Source organism: Thalia democratica, chromosome 5 (genome assembly GCF_965202585.1).
Source record: "Thalia democratica chromosome 5, ktThaDemo2.hap1.1, whole genome shotgun sequence".
Lineage (NCBI taxonomy): Eukaryota > Metazoa > Chordata > Thaliacea > Salpida > Salpidae > Thalia > Thalia democratica.
The window spans coordinates 47119002-47135025 of record NC_139169.1 but is presented as its reverse complement, the minus strand read 5'-3'; the positions used below and the strand labels follow the sequence as shown (position 1 = coordinate 47135025).

The window sequence follows — 16024 nt, the reverse complement described above, 5'->3', positions numbered from 1 at the left end:
CGGTCCTAAAAGTCTAAATCTACGGCCCGCGAGGTATTACTCAGCTAAAAACACACTTTTTTTCCAAACTTATGAAAATAAAGTTTTTGCAATAAAAACTTACAATTAGGCTCTTAACTTAATAGATACTCTTTACCAGTGCTATTTTACTACTTATTTTGTAATATTTTGGTTTAAAGTTGTATTTTTTGTTTTGTTCTTTTTTTTGTAGTTTAAAATATTAATTTAAAGATTACTTTCACATGAGTTTTTTTTATTTTTTTCTTATAATCAATAATTCCTTTAATCTTTCAAACGATAAATGAACAATAATTTGTCTTGCTTATAAAGTTTTATTGAAAAATTTTAAAGCAACAGTTATAAATATAATTTTTGGTAAAATAGTTTTTTTATTTTAATAGTCGTAATTAAACTTAAAAGCCTACTTAAATTTAATGTTCTACTGAAGCAATACAAGAAGTTATTAATCAGCCTTCAGATCAGAAAATGTATTTTTTACAAAAAATATTAAAATTAGGTCGAATTTAAATATATCTACTGAAGCTTAATTAACTTCTACGAGAGTTTAAGAAAAGTGTGTTAACTAATAATATTTTTATAAAAACGTAACACCACAAATCGGTTAATTTATCCTATGTTACTTAAAATTAAAGTAAGAACAAAATTAAAACTCACAGAAAAAATTGTTAATAGAATTAAGATTTTGAATTAGATAAAAAATAGCATTTTAAGAATTTCCATTTATAGGTGGTTTGTAATACACTATTGAGAAAAATGAAAACAGTCAACCATTCCACATATAACGCAATTATACCAATAATTATTTTCAACTACAAATGAATAAACAGTTATCCACTTTTGATAAAGTTTCTAAAATTAACAAGTTTAACTGCTTCTGTGACAGAAGTCAGAGAAACGACTTTTAAAAACCAGAACCAAAAAGCCTGTACCTGTTAGATTTTTAAAGTTTACAAAAGAAAAAACAGTTAATAAATTAAAAACTTTAATAAATAAAGAAAAAATAAACAGTTTTCTATCGCAGAACTTAAGTTAAATAAATGAGTTATGGTCTCGAATAGACGTTAAAATGTATCCAAGCGGTGCACAACTCGATAACCGAAATGTTTTTTCGTGCACCAGGTCCTATGACCAATTGTTTGAGCGTTTTTTTGTTGATCAATAAAATATATATATGCTAAAAACAAAAAAAAAAAGAATTTAAAATGTTACATCATTGCAATAATGTATGAATGACCTAGTTAAAAAGACAATTATGCTATTTTTAAGTAGTTCTAATTTATGTAAATAAAAACAAACTGACAACTTAATATAATTATTTTAAATACTCAACTAAAAAATAGATTATATTAATTATTTTATAGTTATTCAATTTGTAGATTCTTGCTTTATTTCTCATTAGCTATTCTGTATTTAAAAATTTGTGTTATTTTTTTAAAGTTTATTTATGTTTTAAAGTTTTTCTAAAGTACATGTCTGACAAAAATTATTCGAAAAATATTAGGTAATAATAAAGACTAATTTAAATTCATAAAAAAAAATTTAACGTATTTTTTAGTACACGACTAAAATATTCCTAAAAGTTTTTTATTTAATTCAAAAAAGTTATTTATAATAGAAAACCATTTAAAGCATGTATAAATCTATCTAAAACAAAATACATAGTAAAATACTTCTACCATTTTATTTTTGTGTTTCGCTTATTAAGAGTATACAAACTTTTAATATCAACTTTAGACTAAAACGTTTTACCTTGAACAAAGTAATTAAAAAAAAAAAAGTTTATTAAAATAGTTTTGCACCAAATCCATAGTGTAAACAACTATGGTATAAATTTAAACTTCACTTAATATTTAATTTTGGAAAACGTCACAACTTTTTAAAGCTGAAGGTTTTAGTTAAAAATAAAGATTAAAAATGCACTTATCAATTAAGCAATGTAAGAAAACTTCACAACTGTATGTTGTAACTTATCAGCAATACAAGTTTGAATACTCTTATAATGTCATGGTTTGCTTTATTTATCTCTAAAAGTATAAAGGAATTTTTTGAAAAATAATAATACTTGTAAATGAAAAAGTTATGACTGAAGTAGGTTAAAAAAAGAGTATAATACAGTTAACTTCATGTATTAAAACGTGTATACTTAAATAAAATTTAAAGAGACAAAACTAATTATTTTTTATTAAATTTCGTAATGACTGCACCTAATGTTAAATAAAAGTTTATCTTATTAAACAAATGTTTTGTACAACTTAGTTGAAGAATATCTTTTGTAATAGATAATAAAGTTAGTCGAAAAAATTATGTTCATTAACTTAATTTTGACCAAAACTTTGTTCTATCTAAATTCAAAACATCATGTAACTAAAATAAGAAAGAATGAACTTTACCGGCATAGTCGCGAGAAACCGCTGTTGAGATCTTACCAAGCGGGTTACTATTAAAATATCTACATTGTTTAAAAATAACTTGCAACTTAATATAAATATTGTTTATAAACTAATAAATTTGATGCTTTTCGAACCTTATTTTAGATTTTTCTTAAAATTGTTTTGAAGATTTTTCAAGATCTATTCAAACTAAAATTAATGACAAAATTGAGTTAATATATTGTTGGTAGGGCTATCTTTCCATTTTCAGATACTTGGTTGTTTATTTTTTTTTAATGAGCATTGTTTCTAAATTATAAAGCGACCTTAGCACTCCTCTTTAGGACTTTTAAATTGTTATCGATGTTGGAGTTTTAACTCTGTATGCAATGATGCAAGTGAGCACTGTATTGTCTTTCTTTTAGAACAGCAACACTTCTAAACATCGAAACATTTGACGCGATGTCTCCGCAATTTAGAAATTGCTCTGGTCTAAATTATGTATGACATTTGCGTCAAATATAGTCATATTAAGTTGTAAGGCCCTTCCGACAACATAATCTCCATTGTTTTAGCTACCAAGATATCAGTTTAATATTAAAAACTAAAATTACAAATAACTTAATACTACACAATAATGATAAAGATTCCATGTATATTATAAAATGTTATGTGTTAATTTTTATAGTTCTTGCTCTGAAATGCTATATTTGTATTGACATGTATTACCTTAATGTTTTGATTTATAACCTTAAATAATACATTCTCTAATTAATGAATCATTTGCTAATTAATGAATTAATGTAAAGTTACTTTTTTAAGTTAAGAAAATTTATAGTCTGATTTTGGTCGTCATTTTTTATTAAAAACTACTAAGGATCAAATAAATAAAAAAGGACAAAAACAAAAAAAAGCTTGATTTAAAGGTATGTATGTGACATAGAATAACTTATGCTTGCACAAAAGAATTTTTTTTTAATGTTTGTAAAATATTATCCACTGAGATAAAAAATGTTTTTTTATCTGAATGAACTCCTCGTAAATTTATAACAAACGAAATACCAAACATCTGTAAGCCTACAATCATTTTCTCTCTAAAAGTTATTTAACTTTGTTAGAATATTTTAATTTAATAAAAGCCAAACTGTCAATATAATTACTTATTAAACTTCTGTATCTGTTTTAAAAATAAACTAAAACTCCTTTTTTATATCTACACAGTAATATTTTGGTTATATTTGAAATTTAAAAGCTGTTTGAAATTTGATATAATCAGTTTATTCCGCTGAAAATGTTAAATAATTGTCAAGTTAATTAAAATAAGCAAAAATTTTGTCCTACATAATTCGCTTTTTTTACTTTATAAAGTAAAACTGAAGAAATATAGTATTAGCACTATAATAGAAAAATTTATTTTTTAATAAGATGTTTACTTTTTAGTTCTGTTAGCTCATTAAAACTTAAATAAACTTATTTTTTACTTTCAAGCACAGTTTTAAATATTCAAACTTTGTTTATTTAAAACTATTATTGATAATTTTTCAACCAGTGTAAAAATAAAACCGAAATTGTAATGCTTCAATTAGACATAAAGCTAATAAAAATATTTTAAAACATAAGTATAATATAAAATCGTGAAAATGTATGTGATTTAAAAAAAGAAATATTTGTTAAAGACTCAATAGTTTTTAATTTCTTTTAGTTGTCAATTTTTTCATTGAGTCTAGTTTGTTTATATTTAATCAACGAATAATTAGTTTTGCTTGTTTGACTCACTTTTTTAACCTTGATCGGTTAATTTCTTGCTATACTTTTGTTCTTTTAAAAACAAACTTAACTTGTTTGAAACTAAAGTAGATAGATTAGTTTATTTTTCTAGTTTTTGACGAATTTGTACAGCAGCATAAGAGTCACTTCTTTGTACAACCTTAAAACTAATTAAAGAAAATCAAAGCGTTAAATAAATTGCTAACAGTTTACAAGCTTTATAGAAGTTAGAAATTTAGTAGTATACTTTTAATTTAAATGTAGTTTGTTGTTTTCGATCATAATCATTACCCGTTTTTTTATACATCTTAAAGTAAAACAATCAAAAATGTAACATTTAAGAAAATAATTGTAAGGAAAAGTATAGAGCAACAGTTATGAGCATGAACTTTTAAAAAATTCCTTATAAAATTAAAGCAGTTAAACCTAATTTAAAGCTTATTCTGAGGTATAACAAAAGCGTTTGCAAAATTATTTAGATCCTTAAATAAGAAAAAAAAGATACATTTTCGTTTTTTTTTTCGACATTTTTAAGATCAAAGGGTTGCTTACATAAACTTGTATGTGTCGGGCTAAAAGTTCAAAGAAAAAGTAAAATAATCTGAAAACTTAAAAAGTTCAGCACCAAAATATGCTTTTATCCAAACGCTCGTTCAAGCGTAGAAGCGATGAGAATATTTACAACTGAAAAAGTTTGTGTTGTAAATTTGAGACATGACAGCATTTAGTTTCATTTTGAATGAATAAGTTTTTTGATTTTGTTAGCTTGTGGAATTCTATAAAAAGACAGTCCGTTTTTGAAAAATTTTAAATTATTACTAAACAGGTGACTTTTTACAAAAGAACGGAAACATTTATTATATTACATGCGAATACTTTTCTAGCAAAGGCGTGCCAAATTTTCACATAAAGTTTATAAGCATACAAGTGCTTTTAAAAACCTTTGAGTGTTTTACAAGGCATTTCTACTTCTACTTTATTTTTAAATTACTAGAACAGTAAACAAGTTTTTGTACAGTTTAAGTTTATACTATTCAGCTTTATTTGATAAAAGTAACATTAAGGAAAATTTAGTTTTTAATAGTTTTATAGCTTATGCAAATATGTTATATAATTTAATTAAAGCTGAAAAAAGCTTATTTTTATTAGAATTTTTTTTAGCTTAATATGTTTCTATTTAGAATATTAACATATAAATTCGCTATAATTTTCAATAGTACACATTAGTGGTGGGTTTTTTCGTAAAACGACAAAGTTTGTTTGAGAATAATAAAAACACACTAAAATCAAATTTAAAGAGGTTGCTTAATTTAGGTTAAATATAAAGTTCTAGATAAAAATGAAAGATATGAATTGTGACTTAATAAAAAACGATGTTGAATTTGCGAGCTTAGAAAATGAGCTTAACAACATTTTAGCATCTTTCGAAACAAACTTTACTTCATCTAAAGAAGACAGTAACATGACGCCAGTTAATAAAACTGAGGAAATTGAGGACGATGTGTTTCATTACAACTCAGACAAGTTAGTTACGAAAATTTAGTGGGGTAATCTTGATATGTTTGCTATGTTTTGTGTGTATCAAAACTGTTACAAATTTTAAACAATAGAACTCGATAAAAACGACAAAAAAAAAAGCGAAATAAGTTTCTAAACACTCTTATTAAAATAGACAAAAAAAAAGGTTTAAATTTTTTTGATGTATAATACTAAAAAAGTTTTAGTCGTGAAAGTTTGTAAGGATATGTCAAATTATAGAAGTTTCGATAACTTACACATACCATAGTTAATTGCTTATAGTTTATGTTAACATGATAATTTAACTTAGTAGACGTTAAATTTTTCTTTTAAATACAATAAACTAAAATCCTATAAGTTTTAAACGATGAATACGTGATAAATTTTAACATTAAAAAGATTACAAAAGCTACTTAAAAAAATAAAAATTGATTTAGCAACTGATAGCATTTTACTTTATCAGATATGGAAATAAAATAGCTTAAGATAAAGTTTTTTTCCTATAAAACTTTTTATCACAGTCACATAATGAAAAACATTATTTGCAAAATAATTTTGTAACAACTTGTCTTAAATTGTTTGTTAACTGTTGAAAAATTAAATAGAAGTAGAGAAAAATGTCTCATGTTTTTGTTTAATTTATTTAACTGGTGTTGCTTTTAGTTTTCTCTATACTTATAACATGTGCTCACTGAAACAAAGCTATCTTTGATAAATAGTCATTACGTAATATGACCATCGATGTTTTTGCTAATGTGACACTTACAGTCTTTTTTAAATGCATGAAATAAAACTGCTGTTGTTTTGATTTTAAAATACTTATGTCTGAAGAGTTAAATAAAGTATTGTTTTTTTTCTAATCTAATATTTAGTAACTAATGCTTTAATATCTACAAAATTTACTAAGTATGTAAAAAATTTTTAAAAAGTAAAAGTTGATTTACTGTTATTTACATGAATATAAAATGTTTTATTCTTTTATTACACTGTTTTATGGGCTTAAGAAATATTTAGTTTTATTCCCTAATATATTTTATAAATGTTTTAGCAAAATATTAATTTTTTACAGCATGGGTTTAATGAATGTTATATTCTATCAAAACATAACAATCTAAAGTTACACATTTGATAAAAAAAAAAGTAAGCGAAGTTATTATAAAAACTAAAACTTAAACTTGTCGTAGATAATGAAGAAGTAAAATCAAGCTATCGACGGTCTGCCGCAAAAGCTTTAAAAAAGCCGCGATTAGACAATCCGCTTGAACTTAAAATATAGAGTACTACATCATAATCTATTTTTAGAGTTTTTTTTTAAATAACCTTACTATAAAAAAGGTCAGCTAAACATTTTTTGATAAAACTAAGAACACAATAATTTTTAATACGTTACTACCGTTTAATTTTTTTAAATACATACGATATACCAGACAACTGTTTTAATTTTCAAAAATATTAAAGTTACTGTTTTTTAATATGACAAATTTAATAGTTTATGTTTTTACTTTGAACTAATACCAGTTCTTTTACATTTTTATTATAATATTTATAGTCTTTTCAAAGTTAACTAGAGACCAAACAAGACATACATTTTAGGTACATTATAGTTAAGTAAACTATCTTTATGTTGTTTCATATCCATGGTCTTTATAATATATCTATACACATTTAAGCATAACAAAAAATAATAGTAAAAAACAAATAACGTCATATCTTATAAAATCGTGTGTTTTTACTTTTACTCTAGCGTGAACGAGAAAAATATAAAACGTTTAGGCCTTCATTTTAAACAAAATAACTGTAATTTTTCTCCACGAGAAAAATTTTGTTCACAAAATTACATACATACTGAAAATATTTACAACAAAACTAAAAGATAACATGTTGTAAACAGCACCACTAAAACTATTTCCTGTCAATATTGTGAATTACATAACACTTAAACATTAAATATATAATTTAAAACGTTTAGTACTAAAATTATATTTTTGTTTAGTTAGTATTAATTTGAAGAGACTGGTTATAAACTAAAAATTATTTGATTATTCCGTTTTGAAATTTTGAATAAAATTAAAATTAAATTTTGTTCTACATAGGTAAAAAATATATTTTAATGCTTTTATACTTTTCAATTTGTAAGTTATATTAATGTTTTAGTTTTAATATATTTTAAATCTAAAATACTGATTAACAAAATTTCAATTTTTTTTTATCAGTTGTATATTTAAAATATTGTACGGTTGTTATCGTGACTCAGTGGTTCACAAAACGTTTAAATGCTTTGAAAAGTAAATTACTAAAAAGCAATCAATGGAAACTAGATGATTACTTGTAAATTTTTTTTGCTACTACTTTTGTTTATGTTTTTAATAAAGGCATTTCAACCTGTCAAAATCTTTCAAATAACGATTTTATGTCACTGGTATATTAATGTTAATCAAATATCAGTGTGAATTTAAATAGATTTTATTCAAACTACTGTATGCAGTTGCATACGTTATGAAACACTGTATTGAAGTAATAAACCACTAACTCTAACAAAAATGTGTAAAAGAAATATGACCAAAAAATTCTAAGCTAATATATTATTTATTATTTTGCACTTATAAATTAAAATAAATATTTTTCGTAAACAATAAACAAATATCAAAAAGTAATAATAACGTAGCTAATAATTTCAATAACAAAGTTTTTATTTGTTATATTTTTAATTAAAATAATAGTCAACAGGAGATTTGTTTAAGGAGTTTTAAACAGAATAGTATTTTCTAACACGGTTACGATAAAAAAAAGCTTTTAAATTTGTACTAAATTTAGTGCTTAAAAAGAACTAGTTTTATTTTGTGTTTTTAATTGCATTTTAAAACTTAATCAATATTTTAAAAATACAGTAAAATATATTTTTGTGTAATGGTAAGTGCTTGATATAAGTAAATTTTACAAGTTCTTGAACAAAACAACTATGTTAAAAAATAAAAAAAGCAAAAAATTATCAGTTTTCCATCTTATGCACTTTGTTTTTTTGGAAAGAACTTTTACTATAAGTAATGAACTAACAACTATAGTTTTATAAGTAAATCAAAGTTTGTAAAAACTGTACTTAACCACTACTAAAAACAATAGTGCTTAGCAAGTAAACTTTAATGTAGTTATTTAAAAAAACCTAGATTTTAATTTTTGCAGTTAAAAATTTTGTTTATAAGATTAATGAGTATATTTAGGATAAATAACTTTCTATAATTTTCTTAATAAAGTGAATTTTTCTTTGTAAGTTCAAAAGTTTTGTAGTAGATTATTATAAATTGGTCAACATAATGTTAGTTTTTTTATATTTTGTGGTCAAAATAGAATACAAAAAAGTTACAAATTTTTGAAAAACTAGATAAACAGAAAACTTAACATTTTAATTATCTTTTATTTGTACTTTAAATTACAAATTTTCCAACAAGTTTTATACATAGATTTTTACTTATGAGCTTTTTATAAGCATTAAATTTCAGCTTTAGTAAACAATTTAACCGCTGTGCGGTAGTAAAGAACTCTGTTTTATTAATCCCTGGAGAATATTTCTTCTTTTTAACTCAGTTACAAATAAGTTAGATACAGCTTAATTTAATAAGTATATATTAAACTTATACCTAAGAAATTTAAGTTTTTGAACTTGTTTTTTATTAACTAAATTTTTTCATTAAGACTATTTATTAATTTAACTGACATTGTTTGTTTTAAACTTCGTTGAAATACTTAACACATATTTATGAAACTCTATGAATTACTTGTTAAGATAGGTTTAAAGAATAAAAAAATAAATGGATAATTTTTTTTTTGCTTTAGCTAAGCTAGTTTATGCCAGTTTGTTAGAATGCAGTATTTTATTTGTTAATCACAGTTTTGGCTGGCTGCAGTTGTACTGTTTTGGGAATTTTTTCATCAATTTTATGTAAAACTTATTTGTGCTAATGAGAAAAGTAGTTACACAGCATTACAGTACAACTCTGTACTACAGAGTTAAAATTTAAAATCTTTATATCTGATTCATTTTACCCTAAAATAGTGATCTAAACATTTATCCCTAGGGCCTAGACTAGGGGTAAGCATCTTTATTAGCTGGCAGGCCAGATGTGTAACAATTTAGTTCTCGGTCGACAAGATAATTTCGAATTCATTTAGTTATATAAAATTTCACAGTTATCAGATTCACTTATAAAAAATAATATGTGGCCTTTCTTTTTTACTATATATAAAGTAAAATTTTAGTCTCCTATAAGTTAGACTTGAGACATCTTTTGCTCTTCATTACAAAACTAGAATCTATAAATAAAGTAATTTTCAAAACTTGGTTAAGTAGGCCAGATTTACATCCTTCTTGGCTGCTGTTTTATGTTTTGCAGGACATATTCCACTCAAGTTTTGCAAACATTGGTGGACTAGTAATTTTCATTCCATGAGTCGGATCTGGCACACTAATGTATGTTGCCCACCCCTAGCCTAGACTCTTAACTCACCTTACTAAAACATACAGCAAGTAGCATCTTTTGGTAATAACAAAAATAAAATAAACAAAGATAAAATTTTAGCAATCAAGTTTGATCAGCACTACCTAGCTAGCAGATCAGTTTTTCATCTGTCTGCAATCTACATACTGCTTTGCAGAAGTTTATAACAAAATACAGCCCTCAAAAAGTTATTTGTGGCAAAGTTGTTACTGCTTAACTTATAAGAACCAACTTAGGAAGATTTTATAAAACCATATTATTAAAACACATTATAAAGTTTAAATGTTTGGTAAGATAAAAACATAGTGGTAGATAATATAACTAGATAAAAATATATAATAAAAGTTAAGAAAATAATTCACTGTAAAATGTATAGAAGACATAATCTTTTGTTTATTTTTTTTACTATTTAAGTATAATCTATCTTTATTGTATACTGTACATAAAGTATTGAACATTTTATACATACTAATGATAACCTTTATGTTACAATTACCAAAGTTTAAGTTAATCACACAGTATAGATGACTTAACAAAACTAATTATTTAAAACTACACTCTAATTAAATTCTAACTACTCTCATGAAAAAAGTCTATAATTTATTATGTTTACTATAATACAATAACTTTTTAATTGTCTTTTGATAAATGCCTGTTAGTCAACCTATTTTTTATTGCATAATTTAAGATTTTTTGCTTCAAATGTTGTCTTAATAGTTTATTCAATAAGGTTAATTTTGTTTTTACAAAGTTGCTTATATATATATATACATATATTAAAGGTTTTATACAAAGTTCTGATCGATAGTGCTCGACAAATCAAATTGGAGCTTAATTAAACTGAAGATCACATGAAATTTTACATTTCAATGTGTGAAACAGCTGTTTGAATTATAGTTTTTATATAATTAAATAAATAAATATATATACATATATATATATAAAATAAGGTTAATGTTTAAACGTAAACACTTTCAACTGAGCCCACTTGAAGGGCTTTTAAATAATTTATTCAAATGGCGATTTTAAAAATTCTGGAACATATGTTTCACAAAGCTTTAATTTTTCATAAAGCTTTGATCATCAGCCAGTTAAATTCAAAATACAAAGCACTGTACTAAACAAAGATACAAAAGTTATGCAAAAAAACAAAAAACAGTATGACGTAATATTGTACATTACAAATATTCAGTACAAAAATCGATATATATATATATAACTGTTCAAAATATAGTTTTAATTGTTTGCTAATAAAAGATCCTAGTAAAGTAACTTCACTGGAATATAAATAAAAACAAATTATACAGTAATCTTCCATTATTATAATCATTAACAGTAATCCAAATTATACAGTATTGAGTTATCTTTCCTATTAACAACCCAGTTGAAGTGTGTTGATTCGTTGACACACAGAAACATATGTTGGTAGAATAAAGGAAGATTACTGTATAATTTGTTTTTATATATATATATATATATACATTAATTTTTGCAAAAAATATTACTAAGTGGATGCTAGGAATACAAAAGTTAAAAGTGTTCAATGACAAACAATTTTTTCAATACAATATAACTTAGTGACAGTTTATAATAGTAGTAGAAGGAACCTTTTTATGAGTTTAGTTACTAAACCTGTTCTTAAGTTGCAATTATGTTTTGATAGCTGTTGATAATGCATATATTTCTTAATACAGAGTGGTCATTTGGTCTAAAATTTGAAAACTTTGAAAAAAAAGAAACATTTAAACAAAAAACCTGGAAAAATATTAAATGTTGAAATTTTTTTTTAATAATCTATTTCTACTGAGAAACATATTTTTAAACTGAACTTTTTTTATGATAAACTTTATTTTTATGATAAACTTTTTTTATGAAACTTCTTTATGATAAAAATGTTCTGAGGTTATTAAAGGGATTTAATTATATTGAATTAATTTGATATGATATTGCTATTAACCAATATATATCTTTGAAAAAAAAAAATTAGTACATAAAAAGTATTTGAAAAACAACTTAATTTTTACAACATCATTAAACAACAGTGATTGTTTAAAACTGCTCACTATTGAGTAGCAAATCAAATAGGATATCTCAGTAATTAATAATAAACATTTTAATTAATTATTTTTTCTAGCTTTACTATTTGTTTTATTCTTCAAAATATTGAATTTTATTTATTTATTTATATTATTAAAACATGAGTTTTTTTATTAATTACTTAGAAATGTACATAAAAAACATTTTTATTAAGAGCATTTAGTGTCCTAATTTTTAGAAAATCAAACATAATTTTAAGGCTAAATTTAATTTGTATTTAGCAATTAAGGCTGTTTATGTTTTATTAGTTCTATAGTTTAAAATGATTAAGAATAGGACTTTGAACAACATGATTGAAAAAAATTGTTAGGTTTCAATGAATTAAATAAGTTAAAACCTTCAATGCAGTATATTTTAAGTGAATTTAACTATTGAAAACACCTTTTTTATTTTGAGTAAATTTTACTTAAGAGACAAAAAAATTGATTTAAAAAAAACCTAGAATATACTTTGAAAACCTCTTATGAAAAACCTAGAAGAAAATTATATAGTACAAAAAAAACTTCAATACAACCATTGGCAACCCTTTTAATTCTTATATTTTAAAGTCAAAGTTCTTTATTTAAAAAGGTTTCAATAAAATTGTGTATGAACAATGAACATAGTTATTTGAAACTATACTTTTAAAATATTAATACTTTGTTAATAAGTCACATAAAAATAAATTTCTATGGTAGTAATTTTTTTATTTATTAATTACTAAACGAAAATTTTTAGTTCTTTTACAAAAAAAAGATAAAAATCAATGTAACTGAAATGTTTAATTTTTTTCAGAAAAATTAATTTGAATTCCTCTCTAACACCAAAATTTGAGACTACTAAATCTGAAATAAAAGAAGAACAAGAGTTTGAAAAATTTATTTTAGGTAATGTTAATGACACTTTTTGCATTTATGCATTTAATATACCATAAAAATAGTTTGTTTCTCTAGAAGAATTTTAGAATTGATAAAAAATGTTTTAGATTTTTTAAACAATCTTTTACTACGTTAGTTTTAAAAGTAATGATAAATTTTAATATATTGCTTGAAAAACAATCGTAACCAAACTCTTAATCATACAAAACTTTTTGTATACTTATTAATAACAAGTTTTACTCGTTACATATTTTCAATAGTGTTTTGTTAAAGCTTAAATTAGAATATTACACAAAGATTTATGTTTTCAGAAAACGACAAAATAGGGATTGAGAAAAATTTTGCTAAGTGGTTTGAAGACTTAAACTTGACTCCTGCATCAGAAGAAACTATGGAGGGTGTTGAAATTCCTACAACTTCTTCCGCTGATATATTTGCTTTTAGTTGGTTTTTTGTTTTAAAAACCTTACCACTTAATTTCTGAAACATTTGAAAATTTTTTGAAACAGATTAAAAAGTAGTTTTAGAATGTATCTTAGATTTTAATTTATTAAACCAATATTAAACGTATAATGCAAACAAATAACTTTTAGTTTAGATTTTTTTTAGGCTACAAAAGAAATTTGTAAATCTTAATTCTACTTGTTAAGTTATCTTCAAGCTTAAAAAATTGATAACTGTTGAAACCTTTAAATTAGTATATAAAATTATGTTGTTATTTTTTACCTTAAAGAAAAGATAATTTTTCAGTAATTTGTAAAATGGGTTTTATATTAATATATATATTATAGTTAGTTTATAACAGTGAGAAAGTTTTTGCTTTAATGTGATAAAAATAAATACCAGTTAGTAGTATTGAAAATAGACATGCTACTAATCAAAACAAGTTTATTTTTTTTATATAGATAAGTATTAAATTATGCAGTGATTAAAAAACTTAATTTTTTTATCTAAAAATAACTAAAGGTGCAGACTACCTAAATAAGAACAACAATAGTGCTTCAAATCAGCCGATTTTGCAAGGAACTAGTCCAAAATTACTTGTAAGAAATTGTTGTTATTGATTTAAACTAAGTTTACTATTCCAACATAAATTTTAAATGTTAAATAATTAAATATTTATATATATTCATATATAGCTTCTGGCGTTTACAAACGGTGTTTATAATAAGTAATGAAGAACTGGTTGGACTCCCAACAAACAACTTGGAATCTGAAAGACACCTTGCTGGTTTTGGAAGGCGAGCAGCAGTGGCAAAGTTTAGGAACCAACGATTCACAGCAAAAGGGATAAGAAATGACTGTACATTACTTATATCTGAATCTTTTCAAACTAAACATGAAAAAATTTTTAATAAAGTTGTTAAATTTCTGAATGAGATGGAGCAAAGGTGGGTAGCAGATCAAAAAAATTTAAAGCTCAAACAGATAAAGGAAAAAATTGAAAAAGGGAAAAAAGGGATCAATATGTGCAGAAACGTCTCAAACTGTGTAAAAGTTGGGGTGGGCCTGTAGTGAGCGTGGAAGAGCTGCGTTTTATTTTAAAATCTCATCCTGATCGAAATGAAGTTATTGTTCGTAATGAGTTATTTTACTTTAGAGAGTCTCACAAATCTGAAGTGTTATACAATCCAGAACTTTTTAAAGTTAATGGTAATACTCACGAAGAAAGACTTCTAAACTTATGTGCTCTCGTTGCAGAAGATGATGAGTGCTCTCTATATCCTTTACCAACAAACACTGATGCATTATTAATTGTAGGGGGTTCTTCCCCCAATATACAGAAAGAAAAAAATGAAGATATTATGGAAGGGAATTTTTATGTCACATTAATTAGTGAAGGGTCATCAGACACATGGTATATTGCTATGTGTGAAGGTAAAAATGATGATGGGACTTATAAGATGGACCACCTCATTAGAGTTCAAGACAGAAGAAATTTGAAGTGGAAACACCCACCTAAACGTGATTTGCTAAACTTGCATTAAAATTCTATTCTTGATTGTAAAGTTGATGGGGAATGGGATGTTTCTAATGAAAGATCTATTACTTTTTCACTGAGAAACCATGTCCAAATAGATTTAATAGTAGAACAGATGTCTTTTACATAAAGTTAAAAAGTAGTTTTTATGTATTTTTATGAGTATTATGTACATATAGTCAGTTAGATTTTTATCAATCATTTGACAGTTATTTTATACTAGTATTTTTAAAAGTATCAGTCATTTTGCAGTAATGAAAAGTGTTAATACTAAATGATACAGTGCAATGTTCGTTTTATTGTGCAATGTTCTTTATTTCTTTATTATACTAGTCTCTATTTATTTTGCAATCATTAACTTAATGTTTAATGCCATACAACATTGTGTTGCCTATAATAAATTATAACTTTTTTGTATTTTGTTATGTTGTTGTAATGCAAATTGACTAACATTCTTAGGTTATTTTTAAATACTTATAGCTAAATGAATTACGACATCAAATATCCCATTAATATACATACAAGATCACCTAAATTTTAAAGGTAAGTAAGTATATCTACAAAGTTTTATTTTAAAATGTTTTGTTTTAATTAGATTAGACAACCAGCTATGCTTCTTAATTTTTCAAAACGCACCATTTTACAGATAAAATTTACATATTTTGTGTGATTATGACGTCATAATATTCCAAAAGCAGTTGAAATGTCATTAAGTGTATGACTATAATTATTAGCTTTAATTTAAGATATAAAATATAAGTCTAGGACGTGTATGAGTGACTTTATTACTATTTAAGTCAAAAAATCAAAAATTATGTGATTTTTTGGGTCCAGATCAGTTTTTTGGGGTGCAGTTTTTTTTTTTAGAAATTTTTAATTTTTTTTTTAAATTCTTCTTAATGATACCAAAACACATCCAAA

The 16024-nt window shown here is 24.0% G+C and overlaps 1 protein-coding gene across 2 annotated transcripts in view; it reads left to right on the top strand.

Moving 5' to 3' along the window:
* The first annotated feature begins 5477 nt into the window (after positions 1-5477).
* Positions 5478-16024, top strand: part of LOC145835671 (pleckstrin homology-like domain family B member 2) — a 33817-nt gene continuing 23270 nt past the window's right edge. For both annotated transcript variants that reach the window (XM_082943363.1, XM_082943362.1), the window contains exons 1-4: positions 5478-5681; positions 13040-13131; positions 13434-13565; positions 14089-14165. In XM_082943363.1, coding sequence (XP_082799489.1) covers positions 5497-5681; positions 13040-13131; positions 13434-13565; positions 14089-14165 — 486 coding nt within the window. In that variant the 5' untranslated portion in view covers positions 5478-5496. The remainder of the gene's footprint in view (positions 5682-13039; positions 13132-13433; positions 13566-14088; positions 14166-16024) is intronic.